This window comes from Dipodomys spectabilis, unplaced genomic scaffold, assembly GCF_019054845.1.
Source record: "Dipodomys spectabilis isolate Male_0828 unplaced genomic scaffold, ASM1905484v1 ptg000125l, whole genome shotgun sequence".
NCBI lineage: Eukaryota > Metazoa > Chordata > Mammalia > Rodentia > Heteromyidae > Dipodomys > Dipodomys spectabilis.
Genome location: NW_024870802.1, coordinates 10,109,054 through 10,128,983, shown reverse-complemented (window position 1 = coordinate 10,128,983; position 19,930 = coordinate 10,109,054). Strand labels below are relative to the sequence as shown.

General features: G+C 50.9%; 1 protein-coding gene across 2 annotated transcripts in view; it reads left to right on the top strand.

Annotated features, from left to right (window-relative positions):
• The window catches only part of Neurl1 (neuralized E3 ubiquitin protein ligase 1), a 77,466-nt gene extending 58,027 nt beyond the window's left edge, over positions 1-19,439 (top strand). For both annotated transcript variants that reach the window (XM_042689197.1, XM_042689199.1), the window contains exons 4-6: positions 12,278-12,994; positions 16,548-16,694; positions 17,129-19,439. In XM_042689197.1, the coding sequence (XP_042545131.1) occupies positions 12,278-12,994; positions 16,548-16,694; positions 17,129-17,361 (1,097 nt within the window). In that variant the 3' untranslated portion in view covers positions 17,362-19,439. The remainder of the gene's footprint in view (positions 1-12,277; positions 12,995-16,547; positions 16,695-17,128) is intronic.
• Positions 19,440-19,930: the final 491 nt, after the last annotated feature.

The window sequence follows — 19,930 nt, the reverse complement described above, 5'->3', positions numbered from 1 at the left end:
TGCCATGCCAACCCAACATTTGCTCCTCGTCTCCCAGACTTGTCTTCTTCCCCTGGCAGAGAAACATTCCACAAGGTGTTGGAGTCCTGACCCCCTTCTGATTTCAGAGTTTAGTAATAGTGAAACTTTTCTTTCTTTCTTTTTTATTTAAAAAACACTTTTATTTGAGTAAAAACAGCGAACTTTGGAACTGGAGTGTGGTTCAAGTGGTAGAGCGCCAACCTTGAGTGAAAAAATCAATTGAGAGTGTGGGTGTTCTGAGTTCAAGCCCTAGAACTGATATAAAAAAGTTTTTTTTTAATTCAGTGAAAGTAAAAAACGAAGGAAGAAAAGAAAGAACAAAAGAATGAAAGGAAGGAAGGAAGGAAGAAAAGAAGGAAGGAAAGGACTAATCTCTAGAACTCTTTCTGTTTGCTGAGTCCCAAACACCAGGCTGTTTTTATTAACTAACAGGGAACTTTCTGTTTTTCAAGTCAATAAAAGTGTTTCTGCATTCATGCTGACATGTGGAGAGCCTGAAGCAGGCTGTTCCTGGAGCCAGTCCCTGGTGGAGGTGCCCAGGCCGGTCAGGGCAGCCTCTGCCCAGCCCTTCCTTGACCTGACAGTACTTGGTGTGTGTGTGTGTGTGGGGGGGGTGCCTCTACCTGAAGAGGTCATTTGCCAGTGCAGTGGAGATAGACCCAGGCTAGATCCGGGTCCCATCAACCTTGGCCATGTATAGGGTGATATTAGCTGTCCTCTGGGCTTCTTTGAAGTTTGCATGTGGCCAGCGGCTGTCAATCATCCCCACCTATCCTAAGGAAGGCGGTGCTTAACTCAAGATTGGCGTGAACCCTTTCCTGCTGCTCTGGAGTCCTCAGGGCCAGGCACTAAGAGGCAGTGCTACCTCACAGCTTGAGTCTGTGCTGCAACTTGGGGACTCCTGTCTAGCCTCACTCTCCTCAGTTGGGAAGTGTCTGTGCCAGTCTTTGCCACCTGTGGAAGACAGAGCCTGTCTCTGCTCTTTGCGAAGTCCCAGCCTTGTGTGTGTGTGTGTGGGGGGGGGGGTGGGGTGGGGGAATCCTCAAGCAAAGCAAACTCTTGTTCACCACCCGCACTCTGGTTCTCCTTCCTACGGCCTTCCTGGCAGAATTCTCTTCTCCAGCACCCCAAGGCCCTCAAGCTCATCTCAGTTCTGAGACCTTGGCTGAGTCAATGCACCCATGCCTCCTCCAGAACAATCTTAAACCTGGCCTGTAGGCAAAGCTGAGGGTTATGTGTGAGGCAAGAGAGGAGAGGAGAGGGGAGGGTGGCCAAATGGGAAGCTGAAGAAGAGTGGGCGGGTGGTGGCTGAGATGGAGCAGCCCTGTCTCCAGACAGCCCAAGGCTCACTGGGCAGTGAGGGAGGCAAAACAGACGCTGGGACACAACCACAGCACAGCCCAGAGAGGGCAGTAAATTGCTAAGTGTTGCGGTCATAAGATCCTTCCCATCTGCTGAGATGCTTTCCATCCAGTTAGCTCATTTAACCTCCAAGCAACAGGTCTGGAGGGGAGCATTTTTTATCCCCATTTGGCAGGGAGAAAACTGAGGCCTGTGGAAGGCCTGGCCTGCCCATGTAGGGATGTGACCGAGCTGGGACTGAACTGAGTGTTCTGGGACCAGAGCAAGGCACTCATCACCTACTCCCCTCGCCCCCGGCAGGTTTGAACATAAAAGAAGACAGGAAGTCCGGAGGCTCAGGTCAGCGAGGGAGGGTGGAGTCAAGAAGGTTTCTTGGGAGAGGAGACCAGGGCTGGGCTTCCACATTCCAGACTTAGACAGATGAGGTTGAAGGGAACGTGCTAGGGGAGCTGGGGCTTCTGATCTTCAAGGGGGGCCTGGTGGGTAATCTGTGGGGTCCCACCCTGGGCCAGAGCACAGGCAGCCCAACCTGGCCTGACCTGTTCCCCTTCTTTGACTATAAATGGGTTGGCTCGCTTTTGGATTTCCCAGCAGGCTATTCTGCATCCGATAAGGCCAAGGCTCCATCTGATTCGAGTTCTGGCCATAAATCACCATAATCCCTAGCATTTTCAAGCACTGATTATGGTCCTTAAATTCAATTGGCAGATTAAAATATCTCTTCATTTTGTTCCTCTTAAATTGATTTGTGTGTGTGTGTGTGTGTGTGTGAAAATGAGACACACACGCACACACACATACACACACACACAGAGCTTTTTACCCAAGAGTTCTGAGATAGGCTGGCCATTCTGTTCTTCTAGGGCAATGTCTTTGTTTCCAGATATGCCTGCCTGCCACCCTGTATAGACTCAAACTCCACTTCTTTCCCTAGCCTCCTCTTTCCTCTCTTCCCTACACACATTACCCAGCAAACCACTACACCCTTCCCCCCTCCCTTCCTTCTTTCCTTCTTTTTTTCCTTTTTCCTTCCTTCCTTTCTTCCCTCTTTTTTGTTTCTCTTTTCTGTGTGGGGTCTTCTTTCTGTGTCCAGGCTGGCTTTAGCTCATCACAGAACCTAGGCTGGCCTTGAACTTAAGTTCTTCCCACCTCAACAACCTGAGTTCTGAGTACAGGTGTGTGACCATTACGCCTGGCATGTGTAAAGGTTTTGTAGTCCTCTTATCTCTCCTTCAACTCTGATCCCTTTGACTCTTCTTTCCCTTCTCAGTGGCTCTTTCTCCTGTGAAAGAAGTTGCTCTCTGACCTAGTGGCTCTAAAGATGGATCAGTATTTCTTGGGGGTGATTATGCATCAAGCCAATGTCTGCCCTTTAGGGATTTCCTGCCAGGTCTGACTCTGTTCCCTTCTGCCTTTGTCTGGAATTAATGCTCTCTGCACTTGACCTGGACTATGCCTGTCCACAGATGAGCAGTGTCCTGGGATGCCTGGCATACAGTGTACATACACAGTAGGTGTGCACACAAGTCAGGCCATGGACAGATGGGCTGTGTCATACATAAGTAGAGGCAGAAGCTGTTACCTCCTCCTCCCTGTCTTGAGGCCAGCTCCAGGCCTGTGACCACCTCCCCATGGCTGGAGCCCAGCTGCTTACCCTCTCTCCTGCTGGATCCCTGGCCCAAGCCCTAACTACTATCTCCAAGAATAACAGCTTCCTACCTCCAGGAAGAGGGACCGCCAACAACTAAATAAACATGTGTTTTATGGGGTGATTAATATTAGAACAGATAAACTCCTCTCCCAGTTTCCCAAAGTTTCCTTGATCCTCTCAGTAATGTTAACTTGATGATGGTACATGCCTGTAATCTCAGCTCTCGAGAGGTAGAAGAAGGAAGATCAGGAATTCAAGCCCACTCTGGACTACAGAGTGAGGTGAGAGCTGTGTTAAAAAAAATAAATTAAAAAGTTGGGAAGAACAAACATGATCTTGGCAAAAAAACTGCCACTCACAGACTGCTTTCTATGTAAGCCTCTCTGCCCAGCTTGGGCACTTTGAAGGGGACAGGGGAGAAAGAGAATTGAAAACCCTGAGCTGGGTGCCTGTGGCTCAAGCCTATAATCCTAGCTATTCAGGAGGCTGAGATCTGATGATCAAGGTTCAAAGCTAGCCCCAGCAAGAAAGTCTATGAGACTCTAATCTCCAATTAAACACCAGAAAACTGGAAGTGGTGCTGTGGCTCAAAGTGGTAGAGCACTGCCCTTGAGCAAAATAATTTGCTCAGGGACAGCACCCAGGCCCCGAGTTCAAAACCCATGACTCATCAAAGAAAAAAAAAAAAGAAAAAGAAAAAAGAAAACCCTGACCCAGCTTCAAGGGGACATGCCCTATCATTGCTATGAGGAAATTTAAGTCCATTTCTGCAAAAGTACAACTGTAGCATTGTAGGCTGGGAGCAATCCAGGGGGGCTTCCCATAGGAGATATTTCAGATCAGGAGCCTAAGAAGGTGAAAATCCTGGAGTGCCTGAGGGGAATTTGTAGGCCCTCCGAGGGCCATGTCCAGGAGCAGAGATGGGCGTGAGCAGCAGGCCTGGAGAGGAATGGTGAAGTAGAAAGGCAGTGGCAACTTGTGGAGGGACCAGGGATGGATGGATGTGGACTTGTGTACATCTCAGGGGAAAAATCGTAGGAGTGAAAAGTTCCCGCAGCGCCTGGCTGTCTAGCTAGTTAATGTGAAGAACTGACTGACAGTAGGAGAGCACAAGGCTCAGGGAGGGACCTGTCCAGCCCTCAGATGCTCAGCCTGGAATCTAGACCTCCCAGCCCATCTGGTCATATGGCCAGTGACACTGGTGGCACACCAGGGTGTCAGTGGCTGAGCCCAGTGGGCTGCTTTATCCCCACAGGCCACAGCCCCCCAGGACTGGGTGAAACACCCCATCTGCTCACCAAGGACAGAGAGGAACAAGACCCTTAGGTAGCCTTGGGCAGGTTCTCCTGAGAGCTCCCTGACCCCTGAAGATTAGGCCTTGCTTGGGTCAGGACTTCTGCCCGGGTGTGTAGTAGCTTAGCTCACAGCGCGTGCACCATCCCCAGTGGAGGACCACGCTGCTATGTGGGTCTTTGGCTTCCCTGGCTCAACCAATATTTGCCCTCAGCCTTGGCTTCTGGAGCCAAGAGGCAAATTTTAGCTTACGGAGCCTGTGCTAGCCCTTGAGATGGGGAGGCTGCTGAGGATGCAGGTCATGGTTTCTTCTTCTTTGATATTTTTTCTTTCCTTTTCATTCCAAAAAAAAAAATCAGGTGCCAATAACTCATGCTTGTATTCCTAGCTACTCAGGAGGCTGAGATTTGAGGATCAAGGTTTGAAGCCAGCCAGGTGGGGGGGGGACAAATAAACACCTCTGTGAGACTCTAATCTCTAACCATCAAAGAGCGGTGTCTTTGGACAGAAGGGTGCATGTCTCATGTAGTCCAGATGTCTGTGAGGCTCATAGACATTAGTGTCCACCAATCTTTATGTTATAAAGGCCTAATTTAGTCTCTCCTACCCCCCCCCAAAAAAAAACCCACTAAATTCTTTCTTGGAACAAGGTCTGTGGTTCTCCAGCTGGGTTCTTTGGAGCCCCAGGTTTCTTTAAGGCATCTGAGAGTTCAAGGACAGGGCTCTGCTCATCTCACACACTTCAACCAGAGCTTCTGCTTCCATTGGACAAAAAGAGTCCAGTGCCTCCAAAAATGACATGGAAGAAGAAAGTTCAGAGACTGAAAGTATGGCTCAAGTGGTAGAGCACCAACCATAAGTAGAGCTAGCCTTGAGTTCAAGCCTTGGTTACTGGCACATTTTTTTTTTTAATGGTTCAGGACCACTAGAGTTTGAGAATCTATAAGATCCTCTGGCTTGAAGATTCTAGAAATCAGAGTTGAGACTGCAACCAATTGTGGACCATTCTTTCCACCCCTCAGAAATTGTGTTTGTATCTCCCAGCCTTCCTGTGGTTGGATTTAAAGGTAGAGATGGAGGTGGGTCTGGGTTTGGGGGTGCTGTCCAGAGGCGTGGGGAAACCCCTTGTCCATCTAAGCCAGCTGTGCCCCGTCTCCCTGGCTCCTTCTGCTGCCCGTGTCAGATGCTGGGCCAGGAGGATGTTTGTGGAGACAGTCAGGAAGGCTGGCAGCGCCTTCCAAACAGGGGCTGAGACAGTGGCCAGGCAGCCTGCGGCTGCAGGCTGACCCCAGCAAAGGTGACCCCATGCTGCCCTCCGGATGTGCGAATCCAAACAAACAAGACGGCGCTGATGGCCACCCTGTCTCAAAGGAGGCCCCGGCACCAGTGCCAAGGCACTGCGTCTCTCACTGGCCGTGTGTGGCAGGGCCTGGGCCTCCTGGCACTTGCCAACAGTGATCTGCCTTCATGTCTCCTGCTGTCTGGTCAGTCCTTCAGGTCCAGTCTGCTTTCTTCTAGGAGGTTGCCCAGACCTCAACCCCAGGTGGAGAGCTTTGTTCTAAAAGGAACACTTAGCTGTAGAAGAGATTCAGAGGATTCACACAACAGAGGTTATTACTACTACTACTTATTATTATTATTATTTTCCTTGCAGATCCTGGGGCTTGAACTCAGGGCCTTGTGCTGTCACTTTTTTTTTTGTCAGTCATGGAGCTTGAACTCAGGGCCTAGGGGTTACTTGGCTTTTTCATTCCATCTGGTGCTCTACCCACGTGTGCCACATATCTGCTTCCAGCTTTTTGTTAGTTGGTTGGAAAAGGAATCTCATGGACTTTTCTGCCAGGGCTGATTTCGAACCTCCATCCTCAGATCTTAGCCTTGTGAAATAACTAGGATTACAGGCATGAATCACCAGTGCCTGACTGTTTTTGTTTTTTCTCTCTTCCTTATTTTAGGCAGGGTCTTGCATGTAGCTTAGGTTGGCCTCAAATTCTTGATCCTCCTCTGTCTCCTCAGTGCTGGGATTGCAGGTATTCACCACCATACCCAGCTCCAAGGAGGAGTGTTTCTAATTACTGTGTTTCTTCAGGGGTAGAGAGGATAGTGGCCTTTCTAGCGAGAACTTGGCAGAGTACATGATTTCCTAACTCCATCGCTCCCCGGGCACCCTGAGATCCTGCTCAATCTAAGATGTAAAGACTTGTAATGAAATCATATTCAGATATCTTCATGCCTCTAAGCCCGGGCTCTTCCAGCTGGTGACCCAGGACCCAGGTCCAGACTTCTGTAGGTCTGGTTATTTCTGCTCTGGCCCAGGGTACCTGTGGAGCTACAGCCAGGCCCCAGGATCAGCAGGAGTTGGTGACTTGACATACATGCAGCTCCTCTCACAGCCCTGTGCTCCCTACCCCCTCCCCAGCTTCCAGATAGGCAGCATGCCCCAACACTGATTGCATAACTTGGTTTCTAAACGTAGCACTGCCCTGTTGCTTGTGGTTTCAAGCTCCCCTCCCCCTTGTTTACCAGGCTGCAGCCCAGGGTGCAGTCCTGAGCTGTCCCAAGGTGTTCTCCTCAGACTGGGGCTGGACGTGACCCTGACCCTGGGTTGGCGTTGGCTCCTACTGAGGATCTGGCCATTTGTCTGCTATGTGGAGGGTGCTCTGCCTCTCGAGTTTCATCTATTCCAGGCCTTGCGCAGCTGGCCCACTGCTGGGACAGTTATTTTGGAGTCCACTGGCTGTCTGCAGCTGCTCCTGCCCTAGAGGTAGAGGGGAAAGGTTAGAAGATGTTTGGGGCTGGGCACTGATACTGGGACTTCTTGCCATGTTTAGCTGTTTCCAGGTCCTCTCAGCTCCCTGCTCCTGCAGTATTTCAAGCAAGAGGCTAATTTTCCAGCCTCTTCTCTCAATCCTCTAATCTGCATTATTTTTAGCTTCTTCAGGGTGGGTATCTCTCTCTTTCTCTCCCTCCCCTCCTTCTCTCTGCAGTACTAGGGTTTGAACTCAGGGCCCTGTACTTGCCAGGTAACACCCTACCATACCCTTAGCCTTTTTGTTTTTATTATTTTTCAAATAAGGTCCTATTTTTTGCTTGGGCTAATCTAGACCTCAATTCTTCTATTTATACCTCTCACACAGCTGGGATAGCAGGTTTGAGCCACCACATCAGCTTTTTATTGGTTGAGATGAGGTCTCACTTTTTGCCTGGGCTGGCCTCAACTGTGATCCTCTGATCTCAGCCTCCTGAGTAGCTAGGATTACAGATGTAAGACTATTTCCTGGGAAGCTGGGAATGTGGCTTCGTGGTAGAATGCTTGCCTAGCATACATGAAGCCCTGGTTTGATTCCTCAGTCCCACATAAACAGAAAAAGCTGGAAGTGGCACTAGCTCAAGTGGTAGAGTGCTAGCCTTGAGCAAAAGAAGCTCAGGGACAGTGCTTAGGCCCTGAGTTTAGGCCCCAAGACTGCCCAAAAAGAAAAAAAAAAAAGAATATTTCCTGGGTGCTTACCATGACTGATGGAGTTCAAAACGTTGATGGGCTAAGTACAGGTAGACTTGACATTGGTTAACAAACAGCCTAAGAAAATGCTAATATCTGAAGCTATCAGGGACCTTCTGGGTTGCAAGGGCTCTTCTGCTCCCCTACCTCTGTCACACTGTTAGAACAGGCACCACTGCCTCTAGGTGAACCATATGATGCTGAAAGGAAGCTGTTTACAGCAGACATTCTAGATAGGACATTCAAAGCCAGGCATGGACACCCCAAAGCTCATGCACTTTCTTCTGAACCCCATGGCATGTAAATAATACTAACAATGGCAGCACATATTAACCTGATGATGATTACATGCAAGGTTGCCCAGCACCCCTTCTAAGGTGAGAGTCAAAATGCAGAGTTTCTGTAACTCAGTAGCTCTCACTGCTAAAGGAAGGAAGTTAAGAAGTGAAGCTACCAGTCTAAGGTCATAGAATCTTTTAAAGAAATGGCAGGATTTGAATCCCAGGATGATGACCTCAGATGCATTATGTGAAGCCTTTACTTTTCTTGGTGACAATGGGATTAAATTTAGGACCTCACTGGAGCCAGTTCTTTTGCTTTTAGTTTACTTTTCAGATAGGGTCTTATGCTTTTGCTTTTGCTAGGGCAGGTAAAAATCCTCCTACCTCTGCCTCCTGAGAAGCTTTCCTGAAAACAGATTTGCTCAGTAGTGAACCAGATTGTCTGAGCCGCAGCGACACCTGAAATGAACATATTCAGGAGCCTTCTTTTATAGAAGGCTCCTTAAGGAGAGAGCTCACCTCCTCCAGTTTCATTCAGAGAGCCAGGCCCTTCTGGTTTACTGACTTCCTTCCAGGGAGTCCGTGTCCCCTAGTTTCACTGGTGCTACCCCATCACCTTCCCTGTTCCAGGACTCTGAACTGACTCCTGAGGACGGGGCATCTATACTCATGCTCCCCTATGCCCTAGCTGGGCATCTGAGTGACTGATCCCTTCCTTGCCCTTCCTCTCCCTTCCTTGACTTTTCTAGCTCCTAGGAGTTCCCAGGGGGCCGTGACTGGAATCCCAAAGGGGTTAGGGAGCAGGGAGCAGGTCAGCCCGAGGTCTTTTGGACTCTCCACCATTGCTGACCGTGTTTCCTCTCGGTGCAAGCCCCTCGCCTCTGCCTCCACGCAGCCCCCAGCCGCTCTGCACCGCTGCTGTCAGAGTCAATTCCCTGGAATAATCACGTTTTCCGGTTGGCTCCCTCCTCCTTGCCAATGCAGTTCTGGGAAGCCCCAACCAGCCAGGCCCCAGGAGGTTTCTAGAGCAGCAGGAAACTTGGGGGAGGGGCCAGCACCCAAACCTCATTAGGCCCAGACAACACAGTTTTTGGAAGGGACAGGGAGTGGGGCTGAGAATTGGGAGGCTGTAGAGACAGATTCAGCTGGAGTTCAATTCTAGCATAAGGCACAGGGAGACTTACAGAAGGGTCCTGGGAAGGAACTGGGCTCAATTTGGGTCATGGTGTGATGCCAGACCAAATGGGGACATGGATTTTGCCAAAGGACAGTCTGGAAGTGGAGAGGGTGACATTGGGGGCTGAGGAGACCTCCCCCAATCTTGGATCTACTGCTTGGGTGCTGGCACAGCTCCCCTGAGTGTTACCCATAAGATGGAACTGCCTCTACGGGCTGTTTTCAGGATGAAATGCAGAGACATTTATGACGCTGCAAGTTACTTTCATCATGAAGGTCCTCCACCGAGCTGGATAGCAGAAGGGAAGCCACTCTTGGCACAGGGAAGAGGTGTTCAGAACCCAGTCAGTGAAAGGCAATTCTGTGTAGAGGGATTCTGATTCTCAGCCTGGAGTCCACACCCATGGAAGGCTTTGTGCAGTTCACTGATACCCAGAATTACCCAGAGAATTTGGTGAGAATGTGCATTTTCTGGGAGACAGGTTAAAGTTACCACATTTTAAAAGTGGCTTATTACCAAGCTGGGTGCTAGTGGCTCATACCTGTAATCCTAACTACTCAAGAGGCTGAGATCCAAGGATCATGGTTCAAAGTTAGCTCAGGCAGGAAAGTCCGTTAAGACTTTTTTGTTAAAAATTTTTTTAATGGGGGGGACGGGGGGGGGGGGAGGGGAAGGGATAAGAAGGGGAAACAAAGGAGGAGGCAACAATGCTTCATGAGAAATGTACTCATTATCTTGCCCATGTAATTGTAACTCCTCTGTACGGTATTTTCACAATAAAAAAATTTTAATACACTTTTTATTGTAAAAATACTGTTTGTATGGGGCTGGGAAGGTGGCTCAGTGGTAGAGCACTTGCCTTGCATGCATGAGGCCCTGGGTTTGATTCCTCAGCAACACATAAGCAAAAAGAAAAAAGCTGGAAATGGTGCTATGGCTCAAGTGGTAGAGCACTAGCCTTGAGCTGAAGAGCTGAGGGACAGTGCCCAAGCCCAGAGTTCAGGCCCCACAACCGGACCCCCCCCCCCAAAAAAAAATACTGTTTGTAAAAATACTGTACACAGAGGGGTTACGGTTACATGAGTAAGGTTATGAGTACATTTCCTATCGAGCATTGTTGCCTCCTCCTTTTTTTAAAAAAAAATAAGCCACCAGAAAACCGGAAGTGGTAGAGCGCTAGCCTTAGGCTGAAGAGCTCAGGGACAACGCCCAGGCCCAGAGTTCAAGCCCTATAACCAACAACAACAACAAAAATAGTGGCTTATTACCCATAAAAGGACTATTGGTACTCTATAGCATAACTTAATGTTTACATTAAAAAAGTAACCAGCTAAAACTTTATAAAACAAAACTAAAGCCTGGTGTTAGTTGTTCACACCTATAATCCTTGCTACTCTGGAGGCTGAGATCTGAAGATTACTCTTGCAAGCTAGCCAAAAACCAAGAGACTCTTATCTCCAGTTAACCAGCAAAAAACCAGAAGTGGAGGCATGGTTCAAGTGATAGAGCACCCTCCTCTATGAACAAAAAGCCCAATGTGAGCGTGAGGCCTACATGCACACAAGCCCACTACATAACCAAGTCCACAAATTCATAATCTAAATATATCACCTCTGGGAGGTGAGCAGCCAGCCAGTTCTTTCTGTTGAGCTGTATTTCCTATAAAATACAGTTTGAATTACTTGTCTGATTTTAGAGGAAGAATCTGAGTCCCAGTAAAAGAGCTCTTGGATGAATTTCCTGAACTTCCCTCAGCTCAGTGTCCTTATGTGGCAATGGTAAACTCAAAAGATAACTGTCTGAATTAGATGTGACAGTTTACACAAGGGGATTGAGAGGAGAGTGGGGGTTCCCTCTGGCCTTACAGAGTTAAGATTTGTCTATGAACGTGGCATTGTTCTAGGTGCTGGATTAAAGATGGAAGATCCCCAGAGGTTGAGTGTGTGTGTGTGTGTGTGTTTTAATTAAAACATTTTTTTTTTCTGCTGGTCCTGGGGCTTGAACTCTGGGCTTGGGCTCTGTCCCTGAGCTCCTTTTTGTTCAAGGCTAGCACTCTACTACTTGAGCCACAGCTCCACTTCTGTTTTTTTTTCTGTGATTAACTGGAAATAAGAGTTTCACAGACTTTCCTGCCTGGGCTGGCTTCAAACAGTGATCTTCAGATCTCAGCCTCCTGAGTACTTAGGATTACAGATGTGAACCACCCGTGCCCAGCATAACTTTTTTTTTTTTTTTTGTTATTATAAAGGTGACGTACAATGGGTTTACAGTCATATAAGTCAGATAAAGAGTACGTTTCTTTTTGGACAACGTCACCCCTTGGGAGATTGAAATTTTAGAAAAAAATTTACCTCCTTGGAAGTGCTAGGAATCAACCTAGGGCCTATTACCTAAAAAAAAAAAAAAAAAAAAAGGAGTAAAGAGAAAAAAGAAAGCCAGGCGTTGGTGGCTTGTGTCTGTAATCCTAGCTACTCAGGAGGCTGAATTCTGAAGATCAGGCAGACAAAGATGAGAGACTTCTACCTAAAATTAACCAGGAAAAAAACCCAAACAAACTGGAAGTGGAGGTGTGGCTCTGGCTCAAGTACTAGAGCACCAGCCTTGAGCAGAAAAGCTAAGGGATAGCGTCCAGGTACGTAAGACGCGCACGCGCACGTGCACACACCTACACACCCACACACTTGCACTCCTGCTGCAGACAATAAGTGCACCTGGTACAGAGAAAGCCCGGCCTGCTGTTAGCGTTCAGGAGCCAGGAGATGGCCTTGGCCCCATGCCGTTATTTAAACCTTGCTGCCCTCGTGTCACTGCAGTTTTTGTTTTATGCCGTTAAGCATTTGCTAAGTGTGTCAGTGGCGCCTACTTGAAACGCAGCTGAGTCGGGGCGCAGGCGTGGGTTCGCGGCGGTGACCTTGGCAGTGACCTTTGACCTTGACGGTGTCCGTGACCTGACGGCTGTCCCCCCCACCCCTGTCCCACCCTCCCCGCCGCAGACAGCGAGCTGGTGCCCCCCGACTGCCTGCGGCCGCGCTCCTTCACAGCGCTGCGGCGGCCCTCGCTGCGCCGCGAGGCGGACGACGCGCGCCTCTCCGTGAGCCTGTGCGACCTCAACGTGCCCGTCGGCGAGGGCGACGGCGAGGGCGACGGCGACGGGAGCGCGCCGGCCTCGGCCTGCCCGATCCCGCAGAACTCGCTCAACTCTCAGCACAGCCGCGCGCTGCCCGCGCAGCTCGACGGCGACCTGCGTTTCCACGCGCTGCGCGCGGGCGCGCACGTCCGCATCCTGGACGAGCAGACGGTAGCGCGCCTGGAGCACGGGCGCGACGAGCGCGCGCTCGTCTTCACCAGCCGGCCCGTGCGCGCGGCCGAGACCATCTTCATTAAGGTCACGCGCGCGAGCGGCGGGGCCGGCGCGCGGCCCGGCGCGCTCTCCTTCGGCGTCACCACGTGCGACCCCGGCACGCTGCGGCCCGCCGACCTGCCCTTCAGCCCCGAAGCCCTGGTGGACCGCAAGGAGTTCTGGGCCGTGTGCCGCGTGCCCGGGCCCTTGCACAGCGGCGACATCCTGGGCCTGGTGGTCAATGCCGACGGCGAGCTGCACCTAAGTCACAACGGCGCAGCCGCGGGCATGCAGCTGTGCGTGGATGTCTCGCAGCCACTCTGGATGTTCTTCGGCCTGCATGGCGCCATCACGCAGGTCCGCATCCTCGGTGAGTGCTGGGCTGAGGCCCTCCGGGTGTGTGTGGGGGATTGGGGGGCGGAGACTTCCCAGATCCCCTACAAATACCCAAGGCGAGTTCTGGGGGAGACCCCATCGTCCAGGCCGAGGGTCCTCAAATGTCACAAGAACTGAATTCAAAGCCTGCTCAACACACACTCCCAGACACACCTCAGGGCCCAGATCCCCACACCCCAGGGCGCCTAAAAAATGGGGAAGCTGGGCGCTGGTGGCTCACACCTGTAATCCTAGCTACTCAGGAGGCTGAGATCTGAGGATCGCGGTTCAAAGCCAGCCCAGGCAGGAGAGACCGTGAGACTCCTATCTCCAATAAACCACCAGAAAACCGGAAGTGGCGCTGTAGCTCAAGTGGTAGAGCGCTCGCCTTGAGCTGAAGAGCTGAGGGACAGCGCCCAGGCCCAGAGTTCAAGCCCCACGACCGACAAAAAAAAAAAAAAAATGGGGAAATGGTTTCCACCAGCACTTAACTTTTTTTAAACACTTTTTTATTGCTATTATAAAGATGAAGTACAGAGGAGTTACAGTTTCATAAGTCAGGTGAAGAGTACATTTCTTTTTGGACCATGTCACCCAGCAGTTAATGGGAATTCAGGGCCAGTGGCCCTAAGGATGCTTGTGAACACAGGTTGATATGTCAGGGGTTTCTGTGTGCCCGGTGGGGTGTGAGGTGAGGTGGGGAGAGGAATCCCTGAGCAGGCAACCTTGAGAGAAATGGGATTACAGAATTTTAGATCTTTTTTTAGGGGGACACAGAGTTTTAATGGATTGGAAGTGTAACCATACTTCCCAGATTGTTCTGTGGAATGTTCATAGTTTTGTTGTTGTTGTTTTGAAAAAGGGGCCTTGTGGCTAAAACGTTAGGGAAACATTGATTTGAATAGAGCAGTGGGAGGATTCTCTATTGCAAGATTTCTCAGAGCCTTTAATATGTGGCTGTTGTCTACTTGAGCTGGCTTCAAATGGAAATCCTCAGATCTCAGCCTCCTTTGTAGGATTACAGGTGTGAGCCACCAGTGCTCAGCTGCAGTGTGAATCTTTAAATAGAGTGGTTGAGGTCTATAGTTTTCCGAGCTAATTTGTTCAGAAATCTTTTTTCCTTTGCACGAAGCATTCCCTGGCATCCATATTACTCCAGAGGGCAGGTGTTTATACTCTGCAGCCCTGGTCTACTAACCAGCCCTGTTAGACTGAACTATATTCATTAACCTCACTGGGAGGACCTAGTAAACTTCATATTCTTGAGTCTCCCTCCAGAGATTCTGGGCAACACACACACACACACACACACACACACACACACACACACACACACACAGAATGTGCCAAGGCTGGAGTGCACACACACACACACACACACACACACACACACACACACACACACACACACACACACACACAGAATGTGCCAAGGCTGGAGTGCCCTCAGCCTCACGACCCCCAGCCTCAGCCCAGGAGGTTTGATAGAGCAGGTAAATGTGCACCAATGTGCTCTTCCTTGTAGGTCATGTGTGTTTACGTAACTAAATGCTTGTAGTCTTTAGAGAGACCAAATGAAAGTAGAGTGAAAGAGAGAAAAGCAATGAAAAGCAATGAGGCTGGGGTGCTAAGAAGGTAGAATTCAGGGAAAATAAAACACGAAGGAATGAAATTAGGTTCAGTGAAATCAAGCAGAAAGGCAGATGAGCTAGACTGGCCTGAGAATTCAAGATGGAATAAAATGAAATTGGATTAAGGGGAAAAATAAAGCTCAGGTGAAAGATAATTGGCTGTGCACAGTGAGAGACACTGCTCAGATCCTCAGAGAAAGGAAATGACACAAGGATAAGGTACTCTCCTGCGTCAGCAGCATCTAATAATAGATAAGGAGCTTTCCAGCAAGCTTCTGTCATCCAAAGAGGTTTATAAGACTGGAGCAAAGGAGAATTAAGAGAGAGGAAAATCAAGACTTTTCTGTCTCAAGTGATAAGTGGGTCAAGTGGATATGGAGAAGAACCATCCAGAATTCAACATCTGTTAAAGTACAGTGTTCCTGAGTGGTTTGGAGGTTTGGGTATTTGAGCCAGAAAGCTGGTATTTGGAGGATCCTGACTGATTCTAAAGGAAAAACTAATCAGTGATGATGAATGAAGGGTCATCATTTACTTTATAGAGCAGCGGTTAGCTTTGTGGAAGGCCTCGGTAAACTAAGAATGGAAGGCTATTTCCCTCACTCATATGTGTCACAAACCCACTGCCAATTCATATTTACTGGTGGAATATTAGAAATACTGTCACTAAAGACAGAAATATAATAAGGATGCCTTATAGACACGGCTCTGACAATGCTAGCCTGTGCAATAAGGCAAGGAGAATAAATAGGAGGCATGTGTTTGGGGCTGGGAAGGTGGGTCAGTGGTAGAGAGCTTGCCTTGCATGCATGAGGCCCTGGGTTTGATTCCTCAGCACCACATAAGCAAAAAGAAAAAAAGCCGGAAGTGGCGTTGTGGCTCAAGTGGTAGAGCTCTAGCCTTGAGCTGAAGAGCTGAGGGACAGCGCCCAGGCCCCGAGTTCAGGCCCCACGACCAGGCCCTCCCCCGCCCCCCCAAAAAGATCAACTTTAAAAATATTAACACAAGCCAGGCGCTGGCTTGTAATCCTAGCTATTCAGGAGGCTGAGATCCGAGGATCGTGGTTCAAAGCCAGCCCTTGCAGGAAAGGCTGTGAGACTATCTCCAATAAACCACTCATAAAACTGGAAGGGGAGCTGTGGCTCAAGTGGTAGAGCACTAGCCTTGAGCTGAAGAGCTGAGGGACAGCGCCCAGGCCCAGAGTTCAAGCCCCATGACCGACCCAAAACCAAACAAAAAATATTAACACAGTAAGAGAAACCTTATGAGCACTACTGGTTATGCCTAGATGTAATATGTTATAATAATGAAATATCTTGCTCAGCACCCTCAAAGTGTTCTATTAGGGCAGATAGGGGAGCCACAGTCAGTGACCTTTCCTTTTCTTTGAACATTTGTGGCTCAACTGGAGAAGCAGCACTGGATTCCTGGGCAAAGAACCCAGAATATCCCAGGCTCTGTAGGTGTTCAATCTTGAGTCCATACTAGGTGTGTAGGTGGTTGGTGCATGTGGATTTTTTTTTTTTTATTGTGGAGGGTGTTGAGGCTCCCTGGGAGTGGCGTTTCCCTGGACAACCAGGTCTTTTGATGGCAAGAGCTCTGTCCCCAGCCTTAAGTGTGCACAGTGGGCCTTAGAATTTATAGAAGGAAAGAGCAGGAGGGAGCTGGGGAGAGAGGAATGAGGGATGAAGGAAAGGACACGGGACCGCAACCTGGGGGAGGAGGCGTATGCTTTTCCGAAGAGTCAGTGAGTGATGCCTGTAGACTGTCGCGAAGAACATGGGGCTCAGACAGCAGGAGGGAGATGGGGACTTTGCCCCTGGCTATCCTGTGGTCAGGCCTGGGAGCCCACTGTGGGAGTGGAGCCTTGACGTTATCCATTGGCTGGTGGTAAGTGTGGTCTTCCCCCTTCTGCAGGCTCCACCATCCTGGCTGAGCGGGGTGTCCCATCGCTCCCCTGCTCCCCTGCCTCCACACCAACCTCACCCAGTGCCCTGGGCAGCCGCCTCTCAGACCCGCTGCTTAGCACATGCAGCTCTGGACCTCTGAGTAGCTCTACTGGTGGTGAGTCCGCTGGCCTTCCTCCCTCCTTCTCTTCCTCTCAGCCTTCCTTCTCAGGTCCTTCTTGTCCTCCCCCCCTCCCACCCCCCTCCCTTTCCCTCTTCCTCTTTCTTTCTCCCCCTCTTTCCTTTCCTTCCTCCCTCCTTCCCCTTTCCCTGTAGACTAGAACAGAGGAGCTAGAACCTGGCTTAGTCAAGCCTTGTTGGGTAGAGACCTCGGGCAGGTCCCTCCTGTTCCCTAGCTGGGATGCTTTCTCCAGAGGAGTTTTCAGCGCACATGGAGTGACCAAAAGTAGCTCAGGGGCATCTTGCCTTAGAAGGCGTGAGGCCCCTTTTCTTCCCCATCCCTGCCTCCCATCACCTAGCTGTGGTCTGGAGCTGAGCACGCTGCCAGAGCTCTGGGTCAGGACCTCCTGACTGATGCTCCTTTCCCCTCAGGGACAGTCCCCAATTCCCCAGTGAGCCTGCCTGATTCTCCACTGAGCTCAAGCCAGTGGAGCTCTGAGTGCACCATTTGCTACGAACACACGGTGGACACGGTCATCTACACATGTGGTCACATGTGCCTCTGCTACGCCTGCGGCCTGCGTCTCAAGAAGGCTCTGCACGCCTGCTGTCCCATCTGCCGCCGCCCCATCAAAGACATCATCAAGACCTACCGAAGCTCCTAGCCCCATGGTGGAGCCCCACCCTCTGCATCCATCTCTGCAGACTGCAGGCCCATGCCAGCTGAGGGCTAGGCTCATAGGCCTCTTTTCTTCTGTTGGGAACTGCTGCTCCTTTTCTATTCATCATGGGAAACGAAGGCCCTGAAGGTTTTGGCTGAGAAAGGGGCCTGGAAGGAGGGAGGGCGGAAGCACATCACAGGGAGAGGCCACGCCCCATCTTTTCTTTTCTGCAGCCAGCTCTTCCCTGCATGCTGAGGGGCTAACTGGGGTCTCAGCCTGTTGCAGCCCCTCTCCTCTCAGGAGGTTCTTGTGGCCCCTATGGGCACTTTGGCAAGAATTAGAAAATGCCTGTCTTCTTCTGGGCATTCCTGAATGAGGGTCCGCAGCTTGGCTGGGGGAGTAGGGACTGGATATTGTATCTGTTTGCTCCTTCAGCCTGCTGCCACTGAGCAGCACACAACCTGTTCAACAGGCCCTGGGCGTGCAGCTCCTGAGGGGCATCTCACTCCATACCTGTGCTCTCCTCTTTCTTTGCTTTACTGTGTATTGGGCCTGGCAGTGGACTCCTCCCCCAGGTATCTGCAGCCTCTGTGCCATGTATCTTTCCTCCCACCCAGGTTGCAGAGGGCTGGCTCTAGGCCCGCTGTGCCTGCCTCAGGCTCAGCTGCCATGGCCACGACCCCTGCTGGGTATAGCCTTCTGCCACAAGCATCTCGCTGGGTGCTGTTGTCCAGAGATGCCCTTTGGTATGGGCGGGGGTGAATCTGTCTGCTGGTAGGGTCTCTTAAGAACAGTCTGCAGCCACCCCCCTCGGGCCTCTGTTCCCACATCTCAGTGCCCACCTGGGCCTGAAACTGGGCAGTGGCCTCATTAGCCATCATGTGCCCAGAAGGAGCCAGGGTCCCAGTGGGAGGGGATTCCCTGGGCTAGGAGTAGCTCTTCTCCTTATGTTTATTTATTTATTTATTTGGTTCTCAGTTTTTATTTGTGGGTGACCCTTGATCTGGGGCTCTTAGAAAAGCTGCCATGTATGTGGGGTACCAAGTACGCGGCAGCAGAATCATCACTCAGAATCCACCATGCCCCCGCCACAAAGCCCATGGCCACCTGTCTGAGTTGGAACTTCCCCCAAAGCGGCCAGGCTGGAGTTCTCCTGGAGTCTGTTGTGCAGAGAGGCAAATGAGCCTCCAGAGGGCTCCACTGGGCTTGGTGGCCCAGTGGGAGCCCCACAGTGCTCCTGGGAGCTGGGCTGCCAAAGGGGCCTCAGATGACCTGGAAGTTGACTCCCCTCCCCCTCTCTCCCCACCAGGGGGTCTTCAAGGGTCCTGGGAAGGCTGAGAGAGGGAGCCCATGTGGGCTGGGGAATGGTTAAGGGCCCTTGTCATAGGGGCCCCAGTTCCCCACTGCTCTTAGGAAAGGTGCTGCCCCAGTAATGCTGGAAGGTGAGGCCTGCTTCCAGCACCTCTGGGGTCTGCAGAATGGAGAGGGGGAAGTGGCGCCCCTGACACCATTCAGTGAGTCCCCTCTGCCTTCCCACCCTAGCCCAAACCAGTGTAGAATCTTGGCCTTGACTCGCTAGCATCCCAGCCCTGTACCCCCAGGTGGCTGTTTTGCATCCTCAGGGGTGGTTTCTTCTGTGTCAGGCTGGGCCTGGGGTTCTAGTCCTGACTACTGACTAGTCATATGGCCCTGGTCTGGTGGTCACCTTCTGACCCCTGCTTCCTATAAAAAGGGGTAGTTCGGCAGACTTTTTGGCCCTTGGGGGAGGCTGCTGAGAGTGGTGTGTTGCAGAGGCCCAGGGAACAGGAACCCAGCTCTGGCAAAGGCCTGAGGGGCTGTGGGAAGTCAACTCTCCATGGCCCTGGGAGACCTAGCCAGTGAATGGCTCGTTCCATTTGGGGGTCCCGTCGGCAAGGCAAAGAACAGTGTGAGATGCAGAGGCTGCCTGCCAGCAGGAGATGGAGGAAAACAAGCCATTGTCCATCCTTTTAGCGGTGGGGCAGCCACCACCAGCTTTGTGAACTCGGGTTGCTGTGATTGTGAATAAAGGTGATGTCATACCAGCTGGAGGGCTGGAGGGAGGTCTGTGTGTATGTATGGGTCATTTGTCCTTAGGTGTGGCCCTGGGCAGGCCTCTGAGCTACCAAGGTGAGCTGAAACAATCAGGTAGGGAAGGCTCCCTGGTGTGGGGGTTTTGTGCATGACCTGGGGTCTACAGCAGAGGCTGGAAAGCCAGGCAGTCCGGAAATTCCAGTGTTCACAGGCCCCTGTGTCTGAGAAAAGGGTGTGATGGCGTGGGAGCAGTAGGAGGCCATGAAGAGGCTGGGCGTCCTCTCGGGCCAACTTGGATAGATTGTGCAGTGGAACGCGACACCTAGAGGTTTGGAGGGGGAATATACAGGTCTTCATTATGGTCACCAGGGACTGGAGCTCTGCTGTGTTCCCACTGGTGGGTATAGCTGGGGGAAAAATGGAGGTCTCTGAATTGAGAACCTGTGCAGAGCAGTTAGACGTGCTAAGCACTTTTTTTTTTTGGTCTGGTCGTGGGGCCTGAACTCTGGGCCTGGGCGCT